Source organism: Pogoniulus pusillus, chromosome 21, assembly GCF_015220805.1.
Source record: "Pogoniulus pusillus isolate bPogPus1 chromosome 21, bPogPus1.pri, whole genome shotgun sequence".
In the NCBI taxonomy this organism is placed as follows: domain Eukaryota; kingdom Metazoa; phylum Chordata; class Aves; order Piciformes; family Lybiidae; genus Pogoniulus; species Pogoniulus pusillus.
In genome coordinates this window covers 20,679,457-20,705,765 of record NC_087284.1, presented here as the reverse complement: position 1 = coordinate 20,705,765, position 26,309 = coordinate 20,679,457, and the positions used below count along the sequence as shown (strand labels likewise).

General features: G+C 43.9%; 1 protein-coding gene across 1 annotated transcript in view; it reads right to left on the bottom strand.

The window, feature by feature from the left end:
• The window catches only part of MYO10 (myosin X), a 154,295-nt gene that overhangs the window by 89,448 nt on the left and 38,538 nt on the right, over window positions 1-26,309 (bottom strand). The window contains exon 3 of the mRNA XM_064161193.1: window positions 2,626-2,784. Coding sequence (XP_064017263.1) covers window positions 2,626-2,784 — 159 coding nt within the window. The remainder of the gene's footprint in view (window positions 1-2,625; window positions 2,785-26,309) is intronic.

Here is a 26,309-nt window from a genome sequence, read left to right as displayed (position 1 = left end):
CAAAGAAGGACAGGCAAAGTGTCAAATCAGCATCACTTCAATCAGTAATGTGCCTACTTGGAACTTCAGAGCTCAATTCAAAAGGCAAAGCCTAATCAGATATGCTTTGCAATGTTTTTATTGCTTGAATTCAAGCAAACAAGGGTGGATCTGACAGTGAAGAAGTTCATAATGCACACTGCAGTTATTTCCAACCTTCCCCTCACCTCAGCAAAAGCTGCTCTCTAATTCCCTGGTCTGTTCTTCTGAAATTTGCTCACTTGCATCACTAACTAACCACTGGCCACAGAGACAGGAGAACCACAGCTCATCCCAGGGACAGCTCAAACACTGTAATTTGTGCGACTTGCAGCACAGTCCACGTGGTGTGGTTTATGGTGTTCTCTCCAAGGCTAAGTCAGTCTCCTCTGCAACGTGTACTTAACTAAAAACAAACCAGAATCAACAGCTTTGGGAACAATTTGCCTTTGAACAGTGACAAGGACAGCTGCTGCAGCACTTCACCCCTCCATATCACATGCTGCCATGCTGGCCTTCCTTCAGAACCAACAAAATCTCTCATTCATCTTCACAAAAGGCTCCCTTTTTGGACATGGCCACCTTCTACTTTTAGCATTAGTATTTATCTTTCCATATTTTGTCACATACCAGCCTAGAACACAAGCTAGCTTAGGCATCCAAAGAAAAGCACTAAACCTTGTGTGGTGATGTCCAGAAGCTGGGCCTCCCATATCAAGTTTCTCCTGATGAAGCAAAATGGGGAAGGAAAAAGCAATGAAAAACTCTGCACTGTATGATCACTGCCATCCTAACTCTTCTCATGTTCTGGACTACAAAAATGGTGATAGCCCAAAAGCAAACTTCTACCTAAATGGAAGAAGGTTTCTTCCTAATCTAACTAATCAAGATGTCTGAAAAAATAGAAGACAGAAGCTAGCTTTAAGAAAGGGTTTGTGCATTCCATGCTTCTTGCAGGCCAAAAAGGGAAAGCAGTACTCTTTTCATTGAATCAGAGAATGATTTGGGTTGGATGGGACATTGAAGATCACTTGCTTTCAATTTACCTGCCATGGGCTTGCACATTTTTCACTAGACCAGCCAGCACAAAGCCCTCTCCAACCTGGTCTTGAACACTCCCAGGGATGAGGCACGCACAGCCTCTCTAGGCAACTTGTTTCAGCGCCTTGCTTCTCTCACAGTGAAAAATGTCTTCCTCACATCTAATCTAAAGGCACCCTCTTTCAACTTGAAGCTATTACCTCTCCTCCTATCACTACATGTCCTTGTACAAAGTCCCTCTCCAGTTTAGCATAAGGCCAAGCAGATATTTACAATATATATATAGAAATATACAAGTTAAAAAGTAATACAGAAACACAGCAGCCCTCCCACAAACCTGAGTCCCCAGGAGGGGCTCTCAACCACCCTTCCACCTTCTTCCTACCACTCTACCTTACCTTAGACTTTGCCTTACGTTCAAGATAATTTGGAGGGTCAGCCAGGGGGGTTAGGAAGCAGAAGGATTAGTCACACAGGTGGCAGGTTAGGTTAGAGAGAAGTTCAGCCCAAAGCCCAGAGAGAGATAGAGAGCAACTGCCTTATCTATGTTTATGTTCTTATGCATCTCAGCAAGCCTATGAGTGAAGTAGACATCACCATTGTTTCCTTTTCACAGCCTATAGTCTAATTTTCCTCACCAAAATATCCCAGCTAGGCTCGAATTAGCACAGGCATGGCCAGAGCTACATCCTCAGCAGGCTATTGAAATTCTTCAGGAGCACAGGGATCAGAGATCACCAAAACAAACAAGGCTGAACACGAGGAGGGAGGTCAGTGAGTGGGCACACTGTGGCAGTTTGTATGGTTAGTCACAAGGGTAGGAAGAGCTATGGCTGCAAGCTGGACAAAAGCTGTTGGCAAAAGAAATGTGGCACCCAGACAGTGGTCCCATGTAAACAAGCAGGTGTCCAGGATCCAGGGTGCAGAGTGCCAAAGACTTTCACTGGCAATGGCAGACTGCAGACAACACCTGTGCTGACTGTGAGCAGGTAAATTATCTGCTCAGCCTCAGAGCTCAAGGCTAGACCATGGCACCAAGTGCCACATCCAATCCTGCCTTGAACAGCTCCAGGGACGGCGACTCCACCACCTCCCCGGGCAGCCCATTCCAGTGTCCAATGACTCTCTCAGGGAAGAACTTTCTCCTCACCTCGAGCCTAAATTTCCCCCGGCATAGCCTGAGGCTGTGTCCTCTTGTTCTGGTGCTGGCCACGTGAGAGAAGAGAGCAACCTCCTCCTGGCTACAACCACCCTTCAGGTAGTTGTAGACAGCAATAAGGTCTCCCCTGAGCCTCCTCTTCTCCAGGCTAACCAATCCCAGCTCCCTCAGCCTCTCCCCGTAGGGCTTGTGCTTGAGGCCTCTCACCAGCCTCGTTGCCCTTCTCTGGACATGTTCAAGCATCTCAATGTCCTTCTTCAATTGAGGGGCCCAGAACTGGACACATGATAGATAATGCAAGCCTCAGCTCTGTGTGGATAGATGGAGAACATCAGGAGAGCAAATACCACAGAACAGCAAAACACACACATTCAAAACCATTTCTCTTCATTTTAGAAGAAACTTACATATATTTTATCTTGCTGATATCGCTGGAATAAGTTGTGCATAATGGAGCCCTCATGGAGATCTACAAGTGCTGCCATGTCTTCCACACTCTCTGTGCTTGTTTGATGCATAGGTGTTACTTTCTGGTGTGTGATGGTGCTCTGTTTGTAAGTGAATACCTGAAAGAGGAGAAATAAAGAAAATATAATCATCAGAGCAAACACTCCTTTTCCTTTATAAAGGTAAATGTAATCTTGTTTCCCTCTACACTACGGTTGGACTTTATCAGGGGAAAAATAAACCAAGCAATAATTATTCCCCCCAGAAAAATCAAAAAACAATCAAAAAAAAACCCCCTACCCCTTACAGCAAACTTCACTTACACTCAAATTACTCTGGGAGGAAAGCAACAAATTAAAATTATTGTTCTAACAGGTTGCAAGTCTTTAAATATTTTATAAGTATTTCCATTCAGTTCTACAGTCACCATCCCTGGAGGTGTTCAAGAAAAGACTGGATGAGACACTTAGTGCCATGGTCTAGTTGATTGGATAGGGCTGGGGGATAGGTTGGACTGGATGACCTTGGAGGTCTCTTCCAACTTGCTTGATTCTATGACTGCTATTGGAATAGGTGCATGCAATGTACAGGGTGCATGCTATTCTTAATGTAAGTGCATGCAATGTTCAGGGTGTTGCAGGTGTTTGGAAATGAAGAGACAAAATGATTTCTACTTAATGGACTTTTGAGACAAATTTCTGAAGCCTGCTCCAAACAGACAGTAAAAGCTAAAAAAAAAAAAAATCATACCTAAACAGTCAGGAAAACACTTCCACATACCTGCTGTAAAACTATCCCAGACATGGTCAGAAGATGTTACATTTTAATGAATACTAATGTAAAAAGATAGCTCTGTAATTAGGCTTCTCTTTCCCTTCACATTTACATCTTGGCACATCATCCTCAGAGACTTATGTCTGCATCCCGTAGCCAGTGCTACTCAGGCAATACTAGTGCCCACTAACAGCACCATTCAAGAGTAAGAAAGTCAAGCCTGGGGTTAATGCAAACACTTTCATGATGTGCAACATTTGGAGGAAAACAAACAAACAAACAAACACCACAAAACAACCCTCAAACTTCCAAAATGCTGTGAAATTGTGTTTAGATAGCAGACAGAAGAAGCACAATAACTGGCACTTGCATCAGGATGAAGCAGAATGATAGCAGGCTAGGGGAGAGAGAGATCCAGGAAATGAATTTCTGAGATGGGCTGGAAGACAGCACAGATGGAAACAGGATGGGTAAAGCATCAGAAAGTTTCTAGAGATTCAGAGCATCCAAAGTACAATTCCTAACTAAGGGGTATTTAAAAATAATTTTTAAAAGACACTGAAAGAGATGAGTCTTATTTTGTTGTAAACAATCACCAAGATGACAGAGAGATGCTGGCCAGGATGCAGATGATGCAATTGGTCCAGATAACTAACAGACAGAACAGATGTGAACAGCATCAACTGACAGCGAAACTGCTGGAGCTGAAAACAGTGTTAGCAGTCTCAAGACTGATTACACAAAGTGCAAATGGAATTAGAAGTATTAGAATCACAGAATCAAGCAGGTTGGAAGAGACCTCATAGATCAGCCAGTCCAACCTAGCACCCAGCCCTAGCCAGTCAACCAGACCATGGCACTAAGTGCCTCGGCCAGGCCTTTCCTGAACACCTCTAGGAACAGTGACTCCACCACCTCCCTGGGCAGCCCATTCCAATTCCAATACCTCAGCAGAAAAAAGTAATACCCCAAAACCAGAAACTGGAAGCAGCGACTGGAAGGGAAAGCCTCTCATGTTGCAACCTGAACTTCAAGTCTCATGATACTTTGCTCCAGCCAGCACTTTCACACTTTCATTTTGAAGCTGTCACAATGGCAGCATGGTGCTGATTATTCATCAGTAGATTCAAGTGGCTAAACCTGTGATATGGCACTCTCTCTTCATACTGACATTCCCTGTTGTATGCTAGATTGCTTCTGAATGTGGATACTGAATATTGTATTTGTGTTGTGGCCTTTGTGAATCACAGAATCAACCAGGTTGGAAGAGACCTCCAAGATCATCCAGTCCAACCTAGCACCCAGCCCTAGCCAGTCAACTAGACCATGGCACTAAGTGCCTCAGCCACTCTTTGCTTGAACACCTGCAGGGATGGTGACTCCACCACCTCCCTGGGCAGCCCATTCCAATGCCAATCACTCTCTCTGTGAAGAACTTCCTCCTAACATCCAGCCTATACTTCCTCCAGCACAATTACATTTCACAAGTAATAAACTGCAGGTTCCTCATCAGAAGAACCATGATGAAAAACCTAAAGGTCATACTGTGAATAAAAATATTGTAAGCCAGAAGATTTGGAAATAAATGTAATTTAAGGAGAGCAAATCCTACAAAAGCAAGAAAGTTAACAGAGGCCATGTACTAACTTGGAATCAAAATAGAAAAGCAGGTAAGAGAATTAGGAAACCAAAAAGGGATGGCACGTGCCCTGTGCGTGCATCACACGTCCGCATGGAAAGGAAGCAAAACCACTTCTAGGACAAGAACCTTCAAATTTGTGGTTTCTGTTCTTTGATATATGGTGCACAGCTTAGTAAAGTAGGCAGAGCAGCCCATAAATTATTAAGCATGTTTATTAACATAAGGAATTCATTAAAATGCACTAAGAAAAACAACCTGCTGACTGACTTGCACATGGCAGGACCGTCGAAGATGGTCTTTATTGATTCATCCTTCCCACTCAAATTCATTCTTTTTCTCAGGCTGCTTGGTCTCACACTTCCAGCTCTCCCACACATTGCCATGTTGTTTGGGTGAGGAAATGGCTCTGTGAGCCGACTCAGAGGTAGGCCTGTGCCAGCCATAAAACACATCAACCAGTCAAATTACATCACACATCAAACCAGAGCAGAAAGTAAAAGGACCTCTTCTCCGATGCACAGCAATTACTTTTCTTTTACCTCTACCACAACCATGTATCCCTCAGATTTCCTAAACACACCATAAAACTTGGTCAGAATCATCTAATAAGATCAAAGTCAGCAGACAGGGCAGAGAGATCACATGTGCAGCCCTCATTTCCCTAAACCAGGCTTTTTGCAGTCATGCTACTCTAGCCCTGAAAGGTCTCCTTTGTTTTACTTCATCTTGACTCACGCCTTTAGTAGAACAAGGGCATGCAAAAGCTACCTTGAACTTTACCATCATTAATTAGAAAATCATGTTATGAAATATTACAGCAGTTGAATTCCTCAGGAAACAGGAACCAGGAGCTTTTCTGCAGGGTCAGCACGCAGAAGAGGAAGATGAACAAGGTGGCTCCTGAAATTCAAGAGGAGCCTATTGGCAGAGTGCAGGAGCACCATCCTCAAAGATCTTGATGGCATTTCTGGAAGGTCAAGTAAAACATGCAGGAAATTTGACATAAGATTTAAGAGCAGCCTAAATGAGAATTCAGCAAAAACATCTTTCCTCTCAAGATATAAATGGCCCAAGATAACAAACATGCTGAATAGTTGTAAACTATAAAGGAAGCCCTAAAGAGACAACATGCAAAATAAGAACGCTCCAAGTCATAATGGAAGTGAATATTAGAGGTTGAGACAGGAAGGAGCAATGAAAAGAAAAACAAAAAGAACAACACAAAACAGAGAGCTCCACTAAACAACAGACAAAAGCATTTCACTGAGAACAGAGAACACCACTTCAAAACTACTCTGCCGTCCCCACCAGAGATTACTAGTGCCATGATGAGCACAGCAAAAACCAAAGGCAACTGAGGAAGCAACCTCAGAAGCCAGAGGGCCTCTACTATCAACTTCCCCAGGTTAACACAGGGGAAAAGCTGCAGCAGGAATTCTGGAGTTAAAAAAACCCAAAACCAGAAAAACCCAAACAAACCAACAACAAAATGTGGGAGGGAACTATCGGATACCCAAATGTTAACAGCTTACTGAAATGGACAACTCATACCAGAGGGCTGGAGGAGCACTCCTCAGTGTCAGCCTTGAAGAAGAAGGCAAGTATGACTAAAAGAAAGTGAATCACATGCTACTGAGTCAGATGTGTTTCTCTAGACTAAAAGGAAAGACAGGCAAGTAAAGACAGGAATATCTGAATGAACATTAAAAACAGACTGACATGCAGAAACTGTAAAAAAAAAGCTGGTGTGGTTTTGACAGTCTGCTTCAAAGCTTGGATGATACAAACTTATGTCCTGGTTCACATCTGCTCAAAAATCAACAGGATCTGTAACTCAATGTTATTCTTTCCAGAGCTCTGTAAAATTCACCAGTCTTAATGTGATGAGGACATACACAGAGCTGTGTCAAGGTCCATGTCCCCAACAACCATGCTACTCACAGCATTTGCCAGATCTGCTTTAGGACACAGTGTCAAACCCTAGACACTGAGAGTGAGATCTACACTCAAATGAGAAAGAAAGACAAATAGTGAAAATGAATTAATTGCCTCACAACATTAGCTCTGTGTGCTAGTTTGAGCCTAACTGGGATATTCTGGCAGGAAGAATTAGATTATAGGCTGTGAAAAGGAAACAGTGGTGATGTCCACTGCACTCATAGGCTTGCTGAGATGTATAAGAACAAGAACACAAACATAGATAACAGAGTTGCTCTTGGGCTCTGGCTGCATGCACTTCTCTCTCTCTGACCTGCCATCTGCCTGACATCTTTCTGCTTCCTACCCACCCTGGCTGACCCTCCAAACTCACCTTGAACGTAAGACAAAGTCTGGGGTAATGTAGGGGGGTGGAAGGGTAGTGGAAGGGTGGTTCAGAGCCCCTCCTGGGGACTCAGGTTTCTGGGAGGGCTCATCCAGTCCAACCTAGCACCCAGCCCTAGCCACTCAACCAGACCATGGCACTAAGTGCCTCATCCAGGCTTTTGCTGAACACCTCCAGGGATGGTGACTCCACCACCTCCCTGGGAAGCCAGCTTCTCATGAAAGGTACAAGTCACACTTGGGCCTCCCATTCTGGGCAGGGCAGTACTGAGTCTTTCAGGCTGTTCCTCAAAAAGAAATGGATTTGGGGTCAGCTGCTGGTGATCTGTACTGGTTGGGAGGAAAGCAGAAGGCGCTCCAAGACTTTCCTGACTAAAGATTGAGTGTTCGAATTATGACAACCTTCATCAGCATAGTGAGATTTCAATGAGGGCTTTATTTAAAGGCACAAACAGGCTTGTCTGCCTCTTGGCAGCACAAATACAAGCAAGACTGCTACTGAACCTGCTCTCTGAAAATGTGCAAGATTGGCTACTGAACAGTTCACATAACACAGCATTTAAGCATGGCCCCTGCTATATAGTGACCTAAAGCCTTGCCCCTCCCAAACAGAACTCCCAGTCAGTGCTGGTTCAGGTCTACTTTAATTCAAAGACTGAGATTTGTATCAGAGGAAAGAGTGGCAACAGCACTGGCTCTAGATGGGGACAAGATGCCTGCCCACGGCCTTGATCCAGGCCATCCTTCACATACATGCCTCACCACGTGGGCAGCAGTTGTTTCAACCAGTCACACACTATCAACTTTCACTGTTGATAACACACACCAGATGTGGTGGCACCTGACCAATGCCAAGTACTGCATGCTGTGGTGCTTGAGAACAGTTATGCAGCTTAACATGCCCCTGTTAACAAAGTTACTGCAATATATCGAAAGGGAGGGTTTTGGTAAGGGTTAACTGTGATGGTTTGGGTGTTCCCCACCCCCCACTTTTGGAAATCACCCAGACTAGACTCAGCTGGCTCTGGGAATTGAATGAAGCTTATTATTTACAGCTTAGCAGAATATACAAGCAGATATTTACAGTATATACAGTTATAGACAGAAATAGACAAAGTAAAAGGTAATAGAGCAACACAACAGCCCTCCCAGAAACCTGAGTCCCCAGGAGGGGCTCCCAACTGCCCTGCACCTTCCCCCTACCCCTCTCAACCTTACCCCAGTCCCAAGGAAGAATGGAGGTTCGGCCAGGGGGTTAGCAAGCAAAGTGGATTAGTCAAAGAAACAGCAGAGAGGGGTGAGGTTAGAGATGCAGCTCAGCCAGTTCCCCAGCAGAAGAGAGATTCCCTTATCTATGTTTGGATTCTTCTTTCTGTATCTCTCAGTAAGCCTATGAGTGAAGCAGACATCACCATTGTTTTCCTTCCACAGCCTATAATCTACTTCTTCTCACCAAAACAAAACATTCCAGCCAGCTTCAAACTAGCACAGTAACAGAACAGCAGGAATGAACCTCCCTCTGCTGCCTTTTTCTATGTAAGAAAAGCTTTTATTAACACTAGGTGTACTTCACCATCTGCAGGGCCTTACAGAAGGCAATGCTAATATTCATAAATGGAAAACATATATCAAACTCTCATCACATACTTAGATCATTCAAATCCATATAGCAAGATGAATAATGTAAAACTGGAGAGTTTAATTCAGTAAGATGGGCCTGGAACCCTATGAGGAGAGGCTGAGGGAGCTGGGGGTGTGCAGCCTGCAGAAGAGGAGGCTCAGGGCAGAGTTCATTGCTGTCTACAACTACCTGAAGAGAGGCTGTAGCCAGGTGGACGTTGGTCTCTTCTCCCAGACAGCCAGCAATAGAACAAGGGGACACAGTCTCAAGTTGTGTTGGGGGAGGTCTAGGCTGGATGTTAGGAGGAAGTTCTTCCCAGAGGGAGTCATTTGTCATTGGAATGGGCTGCCCAGGGAGGTGGTGGAGGCACCACCGCTGGAGGTGTTCAAGAAAAGCCTGGATGAGGCACTCAGTGCCATGGTCTGGTTGACTGGCTAGGGCTGGGTGCTAGGTTGGACTGGATGATCTTGGAGGTCTCTTCCAACCTGGTTGATTCTATGATAGCAAAAGCACAGAGGTTATCTGAGACATAGGTTTCCAAATAAAAAAAAATAATTCAACCAAGCAACTAAACTTTTTGTTTTAATGCCTATGATATCAGTGATCCAAGTGTGTAGGCTTTCTGGTCAGCCAACAGCCCACCATAAAGCACAGCTAACTGTGACCCAAAAGGTGAAGCCTTACAGCCTTCCTGCCATTGCCCAGGGACTGCTCTAAACGAGTTTTTCACCAGGTTAATCCCAGCTGCTACAGTGATACCTGTGAAAATCCACACAACTCAACAGCAGCTCCAAGAGGACTTGGCTTGTTCCATTCAAGATGTCACTGCTCTGTTTTCTAAGGCATCTTTTTGCTTATGGTCACTGACCTCACAGCAGAGATAAGCACAGCCCAGCAAAACACACAGGACTGTGCAGGGAAACATCCACTTAAAAGTATAATTTTTTTCCTCATTCACTGCTGTTGGTCTGAACTGAGGATCATCATTTGTATTTCCCTTGTGTTTAGAAGTTAAAAGAATGCAATAAATCTTACAAAGTGTCTTTATACACGAGGCTAAGCAGAAAGAGGCCTTGGGCTCACATTACAAGCTGTGGAATGCAGTGTTCCAAGGAGAAAAATAAATCATGACAAGCCCAAGGACCCAGCAATTAAAAACAAAAATAAAAGTTTGGTAGTTTGCTCTTTTTTATTCCTGGAAAGTTCTACTATCTATGAAGCTCCTTAAAATACAAGTCAGGGAGGTCCTCTCAAAAATCAAAATTAATTCAAGAACAAAAGTAAAGCAATTAACTACCACCATTTTTAATTCTACAGTCAATCATGACAAAAGTGTGAGCAAAGCAATGTTTCTGTCTGCTAATGTACTACTTCTCTGCAATAGCTAACCCTAGACATTGACTCCATTGTCCCAAGACAATCTTTCAGGCAACATGACGCAGCAAGGTCCAGGGCTTGCTTTGATGCAATATACTTTAATCCTGTTCCAACCAACATCAAGCCCTAGTGTGGCCAGCAGGACAAGGGAGGTTATTCTGCCCCTGTACTCAGCACTGGTCAGGCCACACCTTGAGTGCTGTGTCCAGTTCTGGGCCCCTCAATTCAAGAAGGATGTTGAGGTGCTGGAAGGTGTCCAGAGAAGGGCAACAAGGCTGGTGAGGGGCCTGGAGCACAAACCCTATGAGGAGAGGCTGAGGGAGCTGGGCCTGTTTAGCCTGGAGAAGAGGAGGCTCAGGGGTGATCTTATTACTGTCTACAACTACCTGAAGGGGCATTGTAGCCAGGTGGGGGTGGTCTCTTCTCCCAGGCAACCAGCAATAGAACAAGGGGACACAGTCTCAAGTTGTGCCAGGGTAGGTATAGGCTGGATATTAGGAAGAAGTTCTTCACAGAGAGAGTGATTGGCATTGGAATGGGCTGCCCAGGGAGGTGGTGGAGGCACTGTCCCTGGAGATCTTCAAGAAAAGCCTGGATGAGGCACTTAGTGCCATGGTCTGGTTGATTGGATAGGGCTGGGTGCTAGGTTGGACTGGATGATCTTGGAGGTCTCTTCCAACCTGGTTGGATTCAATTGGGTTTACCTACACCTGCAACAAAGAAATCTAATTCAAATTAGGACACAATTTTACCCAGATAATACTACAGTAAGCCTCTAGGCAGTCCATGTTATTCCTCACAAGGAAAAAAAGTGCATTTTTAATTTAACTTCCTTTGCAAGTGCCATTGTATACTCTATACTTACAGTAGAATTATTCAGGTTGGAAAGGACTTCTGAGATCATTGAGTCCAACCAGTGACCTAACACAACCATGAGACCATTAAGCCACGTCCTAAGGTGTCATGTCTACACTTTTCATGAGCCCCTGAAGACATCACAAAACTCATCTTTTTTAGAAGGCTACCCACCTACAAATGCCTTAAGTGTGGCACTGTACAACATGTGAAATATCCCTGGCACGTCACCAGTGCTTGCTTCAGCAGGGAAATGTGTCCCTTTCTATCTGGGAGATGAGAATTGGTGAGACTGCAGCTGCCCAGGCTTTCCCACAACACCAAATTAAGTTGTCCAAGAGCAGGATACAGGAGATGTATCACAAGATGGGCCTTTGGGTCCTTGCCAGGCAGCTGGTCAACAGCAAGGTCTCAACTGGAAGCCAGCTTCAAACATGCAACAAGCCATGAAAGAGGCTGCCAAACTGCAGGGCACTTGAAATGCAGAGCAAATGCTGGCATGTAGCAAAGGAATGGAGGTTCAATCCCACATCTGGCATCGAAGACTCCACCAAAGGCAGCCCCAAAACAGTCTTAAGGTAAGCAGCACTCAGTAAAGATATGTAATGGCAGTACTCCTGCTTTCAATGCTAATCACCTTAACTAGCTCAAAGAACAAGGGGTTCAAAGTGATGGTTTCCTCTACTCATAAAGAAGACCAAAACACTAGAAAACCACATCAAAACCCTCAGTCCTTTACCCAGTTTTACACATGATGCAATGTGCATCTCTAGACAACGTCAGGCACTGAAAGCATCAGCTCAGCTGTGAGCATGAGCTGAAGCTCAAGTGAAACTCTTGATTTCAAACTCATATTTATTTGATTATTCATTTCAGATAAACCATGACTGTTTGCAATTGACTGAACAAGACTGAATATGAATGAAATGTCCTACTATCAATGACTGGAAAGATTTTGTTCACTAAGCAGACTACAAATTACACCAACATCTTTGAAGAACAAAGCAATTCATCTCAACAGGTCTTAAAAAAAAAACAAAACAAAACAAAGAAAACCAAACAAAAAAATCACCAAGCCCAAAACCAAAGCAAAATGACAACAACAAAAAGCAAAACAAAGAAACAAACCAACCAGCCAAACAACCCCATGAAAAACAACAAAATAAAACAGAACTCCCACCCCACAAATAACTGACTGGACTGCCTCCAAATGTAAAACAGGAGCAGCCTGTGGGCAGTGCCACAGTAATGAAACTGGAAGCTATGCTTACGTGAGAGTTGGAACCTTGTGCCACATGAAGGCTCACTGTCCATCAAGGCCCTCCAGAATACCAAAGAAAGCCTTGAATATCACCAACATGAGCCTTTTGGGCTCAGCCCTCTACATTCCACTCAGCCTAATGCTTCATATCAACTGACTCTTCTCAGACTGCTGGGACAAGCACTGTAGCCTGTGGGTGCAGATGGTGCCCAAATCCTATGTGGAGGCACACACAGGGGGAGCAGGGGGCTGCCCTGGGAACTGCTTCCAGGTAGAGCTGTTTGGGGAGAAGCTGCTGTCGGAAAGTCTGCAGCAATTATCACCATTGTGTCATTACCAACACCAAGAAGACTGCCACAGCACCAGGTATGGAGACTGAAAGGCCCTTGCAGTGCCCTGGCTTCAAGCTGATGCCACCACAAGGTAGGAGTGCAGCTGCTGGGCAAGGGAGGTTCCTCAGCAAGGCTGCTACAGAAGGCTGGAAAGAAAAGCAGAACAGAGACAGAAGAAAAAAAGGGTTTGACACAGAAATAGATGGTCTTGATGGCAAATTTCATTCCTCTGAGACAACACAAAGCTTGGGTTTCCCTCACTCCTCCTGATGGGTAGTAGCTACGCCCTCAGATCCATCCAGTCACAGGTGGATGCTGCTGCTGGTTTATGACATTAAACTGCCACAACTATTATCAGCAAGGAAATCTGAAACTTATTAAATCAGCACAGTTTGGACTGTCTCTCTACCACCACCACCACCCTCCTGCACTTTTAGCAGCAGGAGAAGAGCTTGCTGCAACTAAAAATGAAACTGGTTTGGACAAGCGTGAAACAGGGCTGCACGTATCTCAAGATAGCAGCCAAGTAGATTAAGAGCTCTTCATCACAACTGTGAAACCAGATTCACACCCTAAGAGTCCAGCTGGCTCCTGTCAGCTGAGATCTCTCACTCACACAGCTGAAGTTGGAGGGTTCCTTTAGCATCACGCCAGCTTTTGCCGAGTTAGAGGAGCCCAAGTGCCACTGATCATTTATGGTACTTCAGATTTTCCTGTTGTAGCTACTGTTTTGTTGTTTTCAATCTGCCTGTTTGCTTTTTGGGGATAGACATTACACAACTGAAGTTCTCCAGCTTCCTCTGACCAAGAACTGCTTCTGATGCAAGGTCAGTGAAACCAGCTGAATATGCCACAATGGTTCAATTGTCACAGAACCACGGTGAAGAAAAAGGCAAAGAGTGGAGTAAGAAATCATGGAATCATAGAACAGCTTAGGTTGGAAGGAAAGGAAGAAGACAGGCACATCTAATAAATAAGAAACTATTTTATCTTGTTTCAAAAAAGAGGTAAGGTAGGCTTGAAATGTGTAAAGCCAGAGAAATTTGAGATGTTTATGTAGTTGTCTGGAGTACAAATAAAAAGAGAAACTGCTTAGTCACAAGCAGCACACCAGAGTCATCTGTTTTGTGCTGGACAGAAATATTAGTCATACTGATTATACAGTCAAGCACTAATTACTTAGGCTTTCTCAAATGCATGGCAGCAAATTTGATTATTATTCAAAAGCTATAGCTAGGTGTGCCAAAGGGAGCTCCTTCTTTAGCTGAGAGCATTTAAGGCAAAACCTACCTAGCACCCAGCCCTATCAAGTCAACCAGACCATGGCACTAAGTGCATCATCCAGGCTTTTCTTCAACACCTCCAGGGACAGTAACTCCACCACCTCCCTGGGCAGCCCATTCCAATGCCAATCACTCTCTCTGGGAAGAACTTCCTCCTAACATTCAGCCTAGACCTCCCCGAACACAACTGGAGACTGTCCCCCCTTGTTCTGTTGCTGGTTGCCTGGGAGAAGAGTCCAGCCCCCACCTGGCTACAACCTCCCTTCAGGTAGTTGTAGACAGCAGTGAGGTCTGCCCTGAGCCTCCTCTTCTCTAGGTTAAACACCCCCAGCTCTCTCAGCCTCTCCTCATAGGGTTTGTGTTCCAGACCCCTCACCAGCTTTGTCATCCTTCTCTGGATACCTTCCAGTACCACAACATCTCTCTTGAATTGAAGACACAGGACTCAAGGTGTGGCCTGACCAGTGTTGAGTGCAGAGGAAAAATAACCTCCCTTGTCCTGCTGGCCACACTGTTCCTGATGCAGGCCAGGATGCCATTGGCTCTCTTGGCCACCTGGGCACACTCCTGGCTCATGTTCAGCTACTATCTACCAGTACCCCTAGTTCCCTTTCTTCCTGGCTGCTTCCCAGCCACTGTGTCCCTAGCCTGTAGTGCTGCTTGGGGTTGTTGTGGCCATAGTGTAGAACCTTGCACTTGGCCTTGTTAAATTTTCTCATCTCATTGGCCTTTGCCCACTCATCCAGCTTGTCAAAGTCCCTCTGCAGGGCTCCTGTGGTAGACTTCTTTTTCTTAAAGGCTAAGTAAATGGAGCTGCTGAAATTGCCTGGGAGACTGGAGCGCTCATCAGTCACTGCGGGGCATGAAGCGACTGGTATGGGTGGATGGAGTGGGCAAGAGATGCAATACCTTTCAAAGCCATGCCAGAAGTCTTACTGTATGGCATGGCTATTATGTTGATATGTGTAAGAACATGCATTATATACCAATAACAAAAAGAAATTGCACTGGACTGCAAGAATTTGTCAGACTATTATGTAAGCTACTCCCATAAAATGAGCATATAAACTGTCTCCTTTGCTTTGGAACTATCAACCTCCCTGCCTTGCAAGAAACAAAAGAGTCAATTTAACCCATAAGATGGTGGCCTGTGCCATTTAATTTTCCACTGCTAACCTGTGCTTACATTTGAAAGCCATATTTGTATTACAAACAAAACAGCATGTACATGTATGTTGAAGAAGCCCAATTAAAACTGATACAAGCAAAGACCAATTCCTAGCACTGTTTCCCCAGCCCTCCACCTAAAGGCAGTACTTCTCCAGTAGCTGTGTCAGAATTATGAAGGAGGCAGCTAAAAAAATATGTCTCATACTCAGAGAACACCTAAAACACACTCAGCTTATTGCATTCTCAGTCTTTCAGGGGTGTAGACTCCCTGTTTCATACCTACTAGCTGTTCCTGGCACTGCAGACAGTTGCAGAACATAGTCCTTGCTGCTCAGAGAGTAGGGAGGTCTAGCCCTGGCACTGCACTGCAGGACACTGGAAGTACACAGATTCCCTGCCTTCTTACATCCCAGTCCCTATCCCTCTAAACCTAAAATTGACTGTAAATAGCCCACAAAGTTCATCATGTTGCTCATTAGGACTTCTGGTGGAATGCAAGGTGAGCAAAGACTTCTATTTAACTTTTCATTACTTTAAGTGAGAGGAAGGAAAGCAACTGCCACTGCAAGGGATGTAGAAGAAAAAAACAACAAACAACTTAGTGATTTTATAACATAACTTATGAGCTGCTGGGTGTACTTTTTTCTAATCTACTGCACTACAGCACACAAACTACAACTTCAAAAGGTCCTCCTACAGAAAAACCAGCATTAGATCAGAAGGAAAAGGACACAATAAACATTTTGCTTGCCTATCCAGGGTCCTAGCTAATGTGTACTCACCCTAAGAGTGTTTGCTTCACACAATCCAAGCAACCTCTGCCCCCTCTGCTTTCTCATGTGCATGCTTCAGGAATGAGACTAGGCTTAGATTCATTGGCCAAATCTAAGTGACTTACTTCTACACACAAACTCTCTTTTGCTCTGAGAATGTGATGCCTTTTGTTACATACATCTTCACCCTGGCAGATTAAATTGTAACTTTCTAGAAACTGTATGGCATGTTTGAATCCTGCAGGCAATGATTACCAAGTTAGAGAGACTAACATCATCTTTGAATCTGAGCAGCTGTGTAACACTGAAAATAGATGTACCTAGAGTCAGCTTCTAGTTAGCAGTCTCAGCCCTGCAAATCTCCCTCCCCCTAAAATGCCCTGCATTTACTAACATCTGTTTGGACAGTGCCTTTGTTATGCATTATTGTTATGCACTGTATTATTAATTAGATCATTAGCTAAGGTCAGCATGCATTGTGATTATGAAATCTCACGTTGTATTAAACTCTTATCTCTCTATCTCAACACTGAAGTTGTGCATGTTACTGTTCCTCTCACCTTTGTGTTGAAGAAGCAGGCAGATAAGCCCTTATGCTAAAACTACAACTAGCAGGAGAAACTTTCCTGCAGGCAAAGACATTTCTCTTACAAGATTTATGGCTCACAACTCTTGTCCAAATGATTATAAAGCCTAGCTTTAATGATGTTCTGTGTTGTACTCAGCTTTATTTGTCCTCATACCCAGAGTCATTAAGCCCACAAAACTGATAAGGCATCACAGCATACAGTAGGCAGGGAAAGCCCTTACTGGTGGTGCAAAAAGCAAAGAACACAGATGAGCATAACTGGGGGACAGTCACATATAACTGGTGGTACAGAGGTACCACCTAATATCCAAGTTCAAGTGTGGCCACATAACCACAGCTCAACTTAGTATCCAAGGTGATCACAGAAACCCATACTCACCAGCAAAGAAAGAGGACTGAAACAGCTGTAAATGAGCAAAGAGCAACTGTGGACACCGCAGTGCAAGGCTGGCTCTCACCACATCGACATGCTCAGCACAGGTGAACTCTACAAAACCCATCATCTCTTCTCAAACTTTGAATGCTCAGGATTAAAGGTCAGATTTGCACCTCCAAGGTTTTCACCTGCCTTTTCTGTCTGACATAACTGCAGGAGCCCTTCTTGTAGTCCTTTGCAGCCCTTGCCAGCTTCAGCTGTACCTCGTTCTTCCTGACTCCATCCAAACACAAATGAGCAGATGACTGACTTCAGCACAATTACACTAACAGCACTTTTCTGGTGGTAAGTTTTATTTTGCTTACAGGGTTACTGGGATTACTTGTTTCAGGGCTAGCAGGATGTCCTCTCAGACAGGAAGCACAAGCACATCTGTCAAAATCTTCCAGCCCCACTGAGGCACAGTTCAATCAAATTAAAGCATGCACAAAAGTAGCAAACCCAAACCTGTTCCTTTCGTGCTGTGGGCTCCAGCAGATCACTTTACTACAGCACCAGCAACTGAAGCACAGAAGTCTGGAAAAGACCTTTCTGAGCACAAAGTCCAACCATTATCTAACTCTATCAAGGCCACTAATACAGCAGACCACTGAGCACCCTATCTAGACAGCTTTGGAATTCATCCAGACATGTCAGTTCAACCACTTCCCTGGGCAGCCTGTTCCAGTCTTTGGTAGTTTTTTTGGTACTGATTTTTTTCCTAATGTCTAATTTAAATCTCCCCTTTCTTCTTGACCTATGAGTTGTGAGCATAGACTAGCACCCACTTCTCTACACCCTCCTTTCAGGTAGCTTTAAGACAGCAAGAAAGCCTCCCCTCAGCCTCCTTTTCTTCATGCTAAACAACTCCATCTTCCTCAGCCATTCTGCATAAGGCTTAATAAAAGCCTTTCCAACAAAGTTGTTTCAGCTATTACTGACATCATTCAAAATTGTTTCATATGCATCTCAGACTCAAACTGTATTGAGAAGCTGGGGTCCTTGGACCTGATGGCATTTTTCTACCCAGGTGCAAAGAAAACAAGTATGACTTTGGCTTCACAAAATTCAGTGTTTAACTGCATGCATGTCCTTCTACTGACACAGCCACACCACTGCAGTTAGACCACGATGCTACATCAGCTGAAATGCCAGTGTAATTTGGTTTTCTGTGGGTTTGGGGTTTTGTTTTGTTTTTGGCTTTTGTTTTTGGTTGTTGGTCATTCTTCACTTCACTTTCCAGAAAGATATTAAGTGCTGGGAAGAAAAAGGATGGGGAGAGGGAAGTGTTAATACTGAATGCTAATGTCAGAATTTGTGTCACCATAATTAAAACAGGTGCTTCAAACATGATACCAACCACAGGGAATAAAGATTTCATAGTTTAAGCTATTGAGGCACATACAGAAGGACCTGCCATAGAGGAAAGGTACAGGACAGGCTCCCAGAACACGAGGGAGTTTTGAGTATCAACAAGCCACTGCCATCTCTGGTTCAACATCACAAAGATACCATTGCTGAGAGGTGGTCAAACAAGTGCTCCCCATAACTGCTGCAGGAGCACTGGGCAAAGAAGCACATTCCAATCAGCCACCACAAGTGTTTATCTCCAGAGGAAAGAGGCTTTCAGTAGTGCAAATCCTAGCCACCTCAGCAGCCATCCTCACCAAGCTGTGCTAACAGCAAGTACACAACTTTCACTCCACCTGGATGATCCACCTCACCAATCTCAATCTAAATCCAATGCACTGGGAAGGCAGCAGGAGTCTCTGGCTAAACTCAACACATACAGGTGGAAATATGGCACAAGTGAGGCTGCTAAAAACTTACCAGCAGCCGAAAATTTCCTTAGTGTGTAATGGAATGTATTTGTTAGCTTACACTTCCATGTTTATCACCCTGCTTCTGACTATTTGCAAGTAAGAAAAGCTGCACTACTTCTCGAGCAGAATGTAAAAGCAAAGAGCAGACTCTGGAGATTGTTTGGTTTGGGTTTTTTTTCTTGTTGGTTTTTTTTTTTTAATCCAAAACACAGTTTTCAAACACAAAGCAAGAACTGAATGACAAGTCTTTTAATACCTAATTTCCAGGCTCAGAAACTAAGTTTTCCATGAGGTCAGAGATGAAAACTCAGACACTTACCACCACTACGTAATTCAAAGGACATGTAACAGATTAAAGGCTTTTTTTTTCCAAGCCCCTTCATAAATATGTTCAGTAATGAGCTTTCAAAACTACATCCAATAATAAAATTCAATGTTCCTTTTATCTCACTATCCAGTCTTCTTACAGTGCTTGCTCCTTTTAATGGACAGAACAAGTATTAGCTTGATTCCTTACCACACATCAAGTTTTCAGCTGAGCTTAGCAATATACACCTCTAACAATGGATAAGATCTCTATTAATTCACTATTAAATGCATAAAGCTACAGGATTTTCTTTGCCCTGCATCTAACAGATAATGCAAGTACACCTTTCTTATCTGACATGCTGCAACTTCTGCATGCAGAGGGAACTGATAAGGTGAATGCAATGAAGGCCAAAATTGAGTTATCATAAAAGAAGTGAAATTACCATATCCATTTGCATCCATATGAAGAGAAACAAAAATAAAACAATCAGAAAGAAGTGTCTGTGCTAGTTCGAAGCTGGCTAGAATGTTTTGGTGAGAAGAATTAGATTGCAGGCTGTGAAAAGGAAACAATGGTGATGTCTGCTTCACTCATAGGCTTGCTGAGATGTACAAGAAGAAGAACATAAACACAGATAACAGAGTTGCTCTCTGTCTGGGCTTTGGGGCTGAATTTCTCTCTCTAACCTAACCTGCCATCTGTGTGACTAATCCTTCTGCTTCCTAACCTCCTGGCCAACCCTCCAAGCTACTTCAAGCATAAGGCAAAGTCTGGAGTAAGGTAGAGGGGTGGGAGGAAGGTGGAAGGGTGGTTGGGAGCCCCTGCTGGGGACTCAGGTTTCTGGGAGGGCTGTTGTGTTTCTGTACTACCTTTTAACTTGTATATTTCTGTACCTATTGTAAATATCTACTTGTACATTGTGCTGAGCTGTAAATATAAAGCTTCATTGAATTTCCAGAGCCTCTGAGTCAAGTCTGGGTGACTTTCCAAAGTGTAAGGGGGGTGGATAACACCCAAACCATTGCAGTGCCCCAGGAATACTATACTTGTTGCATAACAAACTAAACTTTTTATACCTGAAGTTATTAATAGCACTTCTTGACACAAATGTTCAAAATATGTCTTGCTGAGGAAAATAAATTTCAAAGTAAACAAATAAATGAATAATCATTAACAAAATCAAATTTTGCTAAGCTTTCAAGATTCTATTCCCAAGATCTTTCATATTCAGGCAGGGGTAAGCCAGGTGTGAATTTAGATAAAGAACCATAAAAGATAACATGAAAGGAAGCTGGAAGTAGTAGTGACAGATCATGGATGTCACAGCACTCCAGGTGCTGACTCCAAACTCAGCAGACATGTCAGAATAACATTACCAGATGCTTTGCTGTTGGCAAACCTGTGCTGATACAAACACTAAACGTCCTTGGTAGACTGCTGGGATTTTTCTCTAAGAGAAATGAGGATTACTCCTTAAATTTCACACCTGGAAATCAGAGGACAGCATTCATACTCAGTCACCACATGCCGTGCAGTGCCCTCGGCTGAAGGCAACAGTCAGAAGCTTTGCAGCACTTGAATGCTGCAAAACATGCAAATCTCAAGCACAAAAAGCCTGGTACTCTCTTCTAAAGCTAAAGATTCCTTCTCCCACACATCCACAGAAGGAAGACCCAGCTTCCCTGACAATATGTATGCCATACAGTGTACAACAAGTTCCCTTACAGGCAAATGCCAAAGAGGAACTTGTTCATTACAAGCACAGATGATGCCAGAGCCAGCTGCAAGAGCTCCTACCTGAGCTGATACAACTTGCTCTACCCAACTGCCACCCAGGAAGATGCTGGCCCAAACCTGCCATGAGTTTATCAAATGAGCTGGCACTATAGGTTCCTCTCTTCTGCTCTTTGCTGTTATGTGCTACTTGGTAGAATGAGGTAACAAATGGGGAGCACTTGCAGTTTGCTGCCCTGAAGTAAACCCAAAGCAACAGTAGCTAATCCACACACTTAGCTGCATTATATGGCACTTAGTGCCATGGTCTAGTTGACTGGATAGGGCTGGGTGATAGGTTGGACTGGATGATCTTGGAGGTCTCTTCCAACCTGGTTGATTCTCTGATAAAAAGAATAACCACAGTCATTTTCTAAATGTCTGCCTAGTGAAAGGACAAGTGTGAGCTTGTCAGGAGCAATCAATCTCATTTTAAAGAAGCCAAACAGTCCCCACAAAATGTGTTTATTGAAATGAGCTGTGAGGCTGGGGATAAGTTTGGTTTATCTGGTGCACTAAACTGCAAAAGCAAAGCCCTAAGCTCAAACTATTAAATAAAGCACTTGAGTCAGCAAGATCTGAAGTTTAAAACCCCACCAATTCACTGCCTGACCTTGAAGAGGTCCATCACCTCACCATAAATCTGCTGGCCCAGCTAAGAAACTGGATGAATGAAGGACTTACTTGCAAAACACTTGCTGTCTGGTTTGGCTTTCTGTGAAATAAATATAACCCTGACTCAAAACAAACCTGAAGAACTAAACAATGCAGGGTTTTCTATACACAAAGTACTTTGTACTGTACAAAAATGGAGCACTTACTAATCGAGAGGTGGGGGGAAGTAGATAAAAATATTTACACATGTACTGCAAAAAGCTGTTACTCATTCTAGGGATGTGTATGCTGGTAGCTATGTTATTCAAGAACTACATCACTTCAGGTGCCTTTAATAACAGAATCAACATGCCAGTAGTCTCCAGACAGCAAGCACCACACAATGAGAGGCAAAGAACATGTGAAGACTAAGAGGACAGCTCCTGCCAGACTGTATACTGTTAGGTTCAAACAACGCAGAGATTTGACAGACTTTCAGCCTACTACTTCTATTATGGGATCTAGGTCACAGAATCATAGAATTAACCAGGTTGGAAGAGACATCCAGGATCATCTAGTCCAACCTAGCACCCAGCCCTAGCCAGTCAACTAGACCATGGTACTAAGTATAGAATGGATGTTAGGAGGAAGTTCTTCACAGAGAGAGTGATTTGCCATTGGAAAGGGCTGCCCAGGGAGGTGGTGGAGGCACTGTTCCTGGAGGTGTTCAGGAAAAGCCTGGATGAGGCACTTAGTGCCATGATCTGGTTGAGTGGATAGGGCTGAGTGCTAGGTTGGGCTGGATGATCTTGGAGGTCTCTTCCAACCTGGTTGATTCTATGAACACCTCCAGGGATGACAACTCCACTACCTCCCTGGGCAGCCCATTCCAATGCCAATCACTCTCTCTGCCAACAACTTCCTCCTAATATCCAGCCTAGACCTCCCCTGCCACAACTTGAGACTGTGTCCCCTTGTTCTGTTGCTGCTTGCCTGGGAGAAGAGACCAACCCCCACCTGGCTACATCCTCCCTTCAGGTAGTTGCAGACAGCAATGAGGTCTCCCCTGAGCCTCCTCTTCTCCAGGCTGCACACCCTCAGCTCCCTCAGCCTCTCCTCATGCAAGACCAAGTGCAAATTAAAAATGGGTGTAAAATCTGTGCTTTGTAAGGGAATGAGGTTGGCTGGATTCCCTTTCACATGGCAAAGACTGGTTCCACTGACTCATTGGTACTAATTGCTCCAGACTGCAACATGAAAGTGATTAAAGTTTGGAACTGGGTTCCAAAGGGTTTACAAGCATCAGTGTGGTCATGTTTACCCCTAGTTTGATAATCAGTTGCTTGTTTCTAATCAGCCAGTTCTTTATATTTTCATACATAGAGGAAGCATTGCTTGTAACTGTAACCCCAAACTACATCTGACAGCTGCTTAGTATTTACAAAGCACCCACACTGAAACTATGTACAGTAAAAAACAAAGCACATCATGTTGCACACAGGTTAAAAGTCATGCAAAAAATGCATGACTGGAGAGCAGTTTCAGCAAGTCTGAATCTTAGTCTGCTTCAAGCTGCCTAATCTACTGACATCTGCTACAGTAAACATTTTGTTCAGTTTGTGGAGAGTCACATTGAAGGATTGCATATTTAAACAGCACTGACTTAAGCAGCAACATTCAAGGACTTTTTAAAGTGTAACTGCAGAGCTTACCAATACAACCAGGTGAATACTGCTCTACCTACTGTGTTTTCTTTAGCTGAGGCCTGGAGTTTTGTTTTAGTGTAGCAGCAGCATGACATAAATCAAGACTTCAGTTAGAAAAGGTTAGCAGGCTGCTGTGTTCAGTATTTCTTCTACAGAAACGAATACACCTGTAATGCAAAGTCAACACATTTGAAGTTCAGTGGGTTTGGGAAGCAGTACTTATGTGAGCATCTACACACACATTTCCCCACTTCACCATCTGCACAGTATATGTACACATGACAATACTTTCTAGAGTACTGCACCAGCCTATTAGCAGCATTAAGTTGCTGCACTGCATTGCAATAGCATTCGGTATGCACACTGTGGGCATGTTTGAGATTAACAGGTACCAGCAACCAATTTGGAGCAACTGAATGTGCACAGCACTGTCTAATCTGATCCATCAGCAACATCATAAAACTGGAATATAAGGCAAGCATTCAAAAAATGCCCAGAGAAATAATCCAGAAGAAAACTGAAAGTGATGCTTAAGAAAATGTGGATGCCTAACAGCATTCTGCTTCTTGGCCTCCCCTTTGCCTACTGCACAGGATTTGCTGGATGCAGCCCATGCTCACAACAAGGGTTTTGTTCATATACAAACTCAGAGCAGCAGGCACATTCCCCTTAGAAGTACATGCTCATATGCTGGACCTCCCAAGCCTTTGTCACACTTCTGCCGCTTTCCTGACCATGCAGAAATACTGTTCCCTCTTCTCCACCCCCAACAGAGGACATGTGAAAAACATTCACATATCTTAAATGCCTAGCAGACCTTCAAGTATCCTTGTCAGAACTTGACATTCCCTGGGCAAACCTGGTGGTGACAGAAACTCTGTGTAATTGCATTTAAGCCAATAACGATGCACAGATAACGCCGGTGAAGTCTGGTCACTGGATTTCAAATGTGTATTAAATGCCTGCCTGAAGGCAGCATTAATAATGGAATAGATATTTACTTCTAATTAGAAATCCTTGCTGATGCCAGTGAAAACAATGCACTTTCAGAAGAGAAGCAATCATCAGCAAAAGAAAAGGTATGATTATTTTCATTATAGGCTTGTGGCACTCCTAGCTGTTAATATTGCTCCCCTAATCTGTTTTCATTAGCTTGCAGTTCTGCTACCCTTGGAAAGTTACAGCTGAAGCACTCAATGTCAGGTACATGTGAACACATATATTATCAGATTAGCCTATTTTACCACTGAAGGCAAAACAGTGTGTTTGTCTAGTTCAGGCCTGTAATAAATTCTGATGAATTGATATGTGAACATTTCACCAAGACCATTCTTTGGAGAAGTTTAATTCAATAAGGGAACAAATTGTTTCCAAGGGGCAAGATTTTATCTTTCCTGTGCAAGTCACCTGATGAAGAAAGGTACAAACCACTGAAAAGCTCACAAACGAGTAAGTGCTCAGCAAAGCCTCAGACATTTAGCAGCTAAACACGTTGGGAAAGCCTGTCTTCCCTTAGCATGTTCTAGCTGCTGATGAGTCAGATCTCCCTGTGCTTCCCCCATCTCCAAGATGATGCTATGCTAACCCAGACCAAAGCATGCAAAAGGAGGACAAGAAGACCATTTGACTCTTGTGCTACTCATGAGCTGATAAGCTTTTATGCTCTTCCTAATTCTGCTGCATTTGCAGTTGTGCTTTGGCTTTGGCTGGAGGACAGATGCCCACCAAAGCTGCTCTGTCACTCCCCTTCTTAGATAGACAGGGGCAAGGGAAAGCATAACAGAGGCCCATGACTCAAGACAGAAACAGTTCCACAAAGCAAAAGTGAACACAAAGGCTGCACACACAAGCAAGAGCAAACAAAAATATTCTCTATTTCCTATTAACAGGCAATGTCCAGCAACTTCCCAGGAGGCAGGGCTTCCACACACATAGCAGCTTCTCCTGAGGAACAAACTCCAACACCAAATGTCCTCACACTTCCTTCTTTCCCTTAGCTTTTGTACCTGAGCTGGCATCATGTGGTCAGTTCAGGCACTGATGTGTAATCAACATGCTTCCAGCCACCACTACAAAACACAGCACTATGAAAGATGCTGTAATTCCATCTCAGCCAAAGCAAATATAGCAGTGATGTGCCCAGCGCTGGGGTTCAGGCTGGCCTGGTGCCCTCCAGCTGCCCTGCTCCTGATTGAGAGGTGCAAAGGTCCTGGCTTCCAGGCCCTGTCATCACCCACCCAGCGAGCCTCAGTGCTTCCAGCCCCAGGGAGCTCCAAGGCCTGACAGGGTGGGCACCAGCATAGGCAAATGTGTGCTTTGAATTCAGAGAGAAGAGCAGATGAAAACGGAAGCCAGATCAGAAGTCTGAATGAGCAATGACATTATGGAAAGTGAGATAGAGACACCAAACAAGATCAGCAAAGGTGCAGAAGCCTACACATGGAGGAGAGGACAAGGGGCAGGAAAAAGGCATCAAAAAGAAGGAAAAACAACAACAACACAACACAGAAAGGAAGGACTATTAAGAGTATTTTGTACAAACACCTTTTACTTCCACCTTCACATATACTCATCCCTGCAACCCTACAAAATTCAGAAGTTGCTCAGCACAGACTAATGCTGTTTCCCCTGGTACCAGTTCCTCTCCTCTCCCAGCTGCCAAGGAGCAATACACTTCTTTTCCAGCAGTAAAAAAAAGAGACACTGCAGCATTTCCTAACTCTGCAGGGTGTAACTTTGTAACACAAGTGGGTTTTTTCAACACACATTTCATGATTCTCCTTAGTTAAATCATCTTGGATAGATCAATCTCCTTAAGACATCTTCCAGCTCTATCATGTGTACGCTAAACAGGACATGGCTTGTTCTACAAAACAAAGTGTGCTGGATGAGGAAGAGGCATATGACCTATGGGAACATTTTCTTCCCCTCATTTAGCAAATATAAAAGCCCCACTATGAAAAAGCACTTTTAAGTTCCTATTGCAACTAACATTGACAGAGTTTATCACCACGTTGCAGAAAC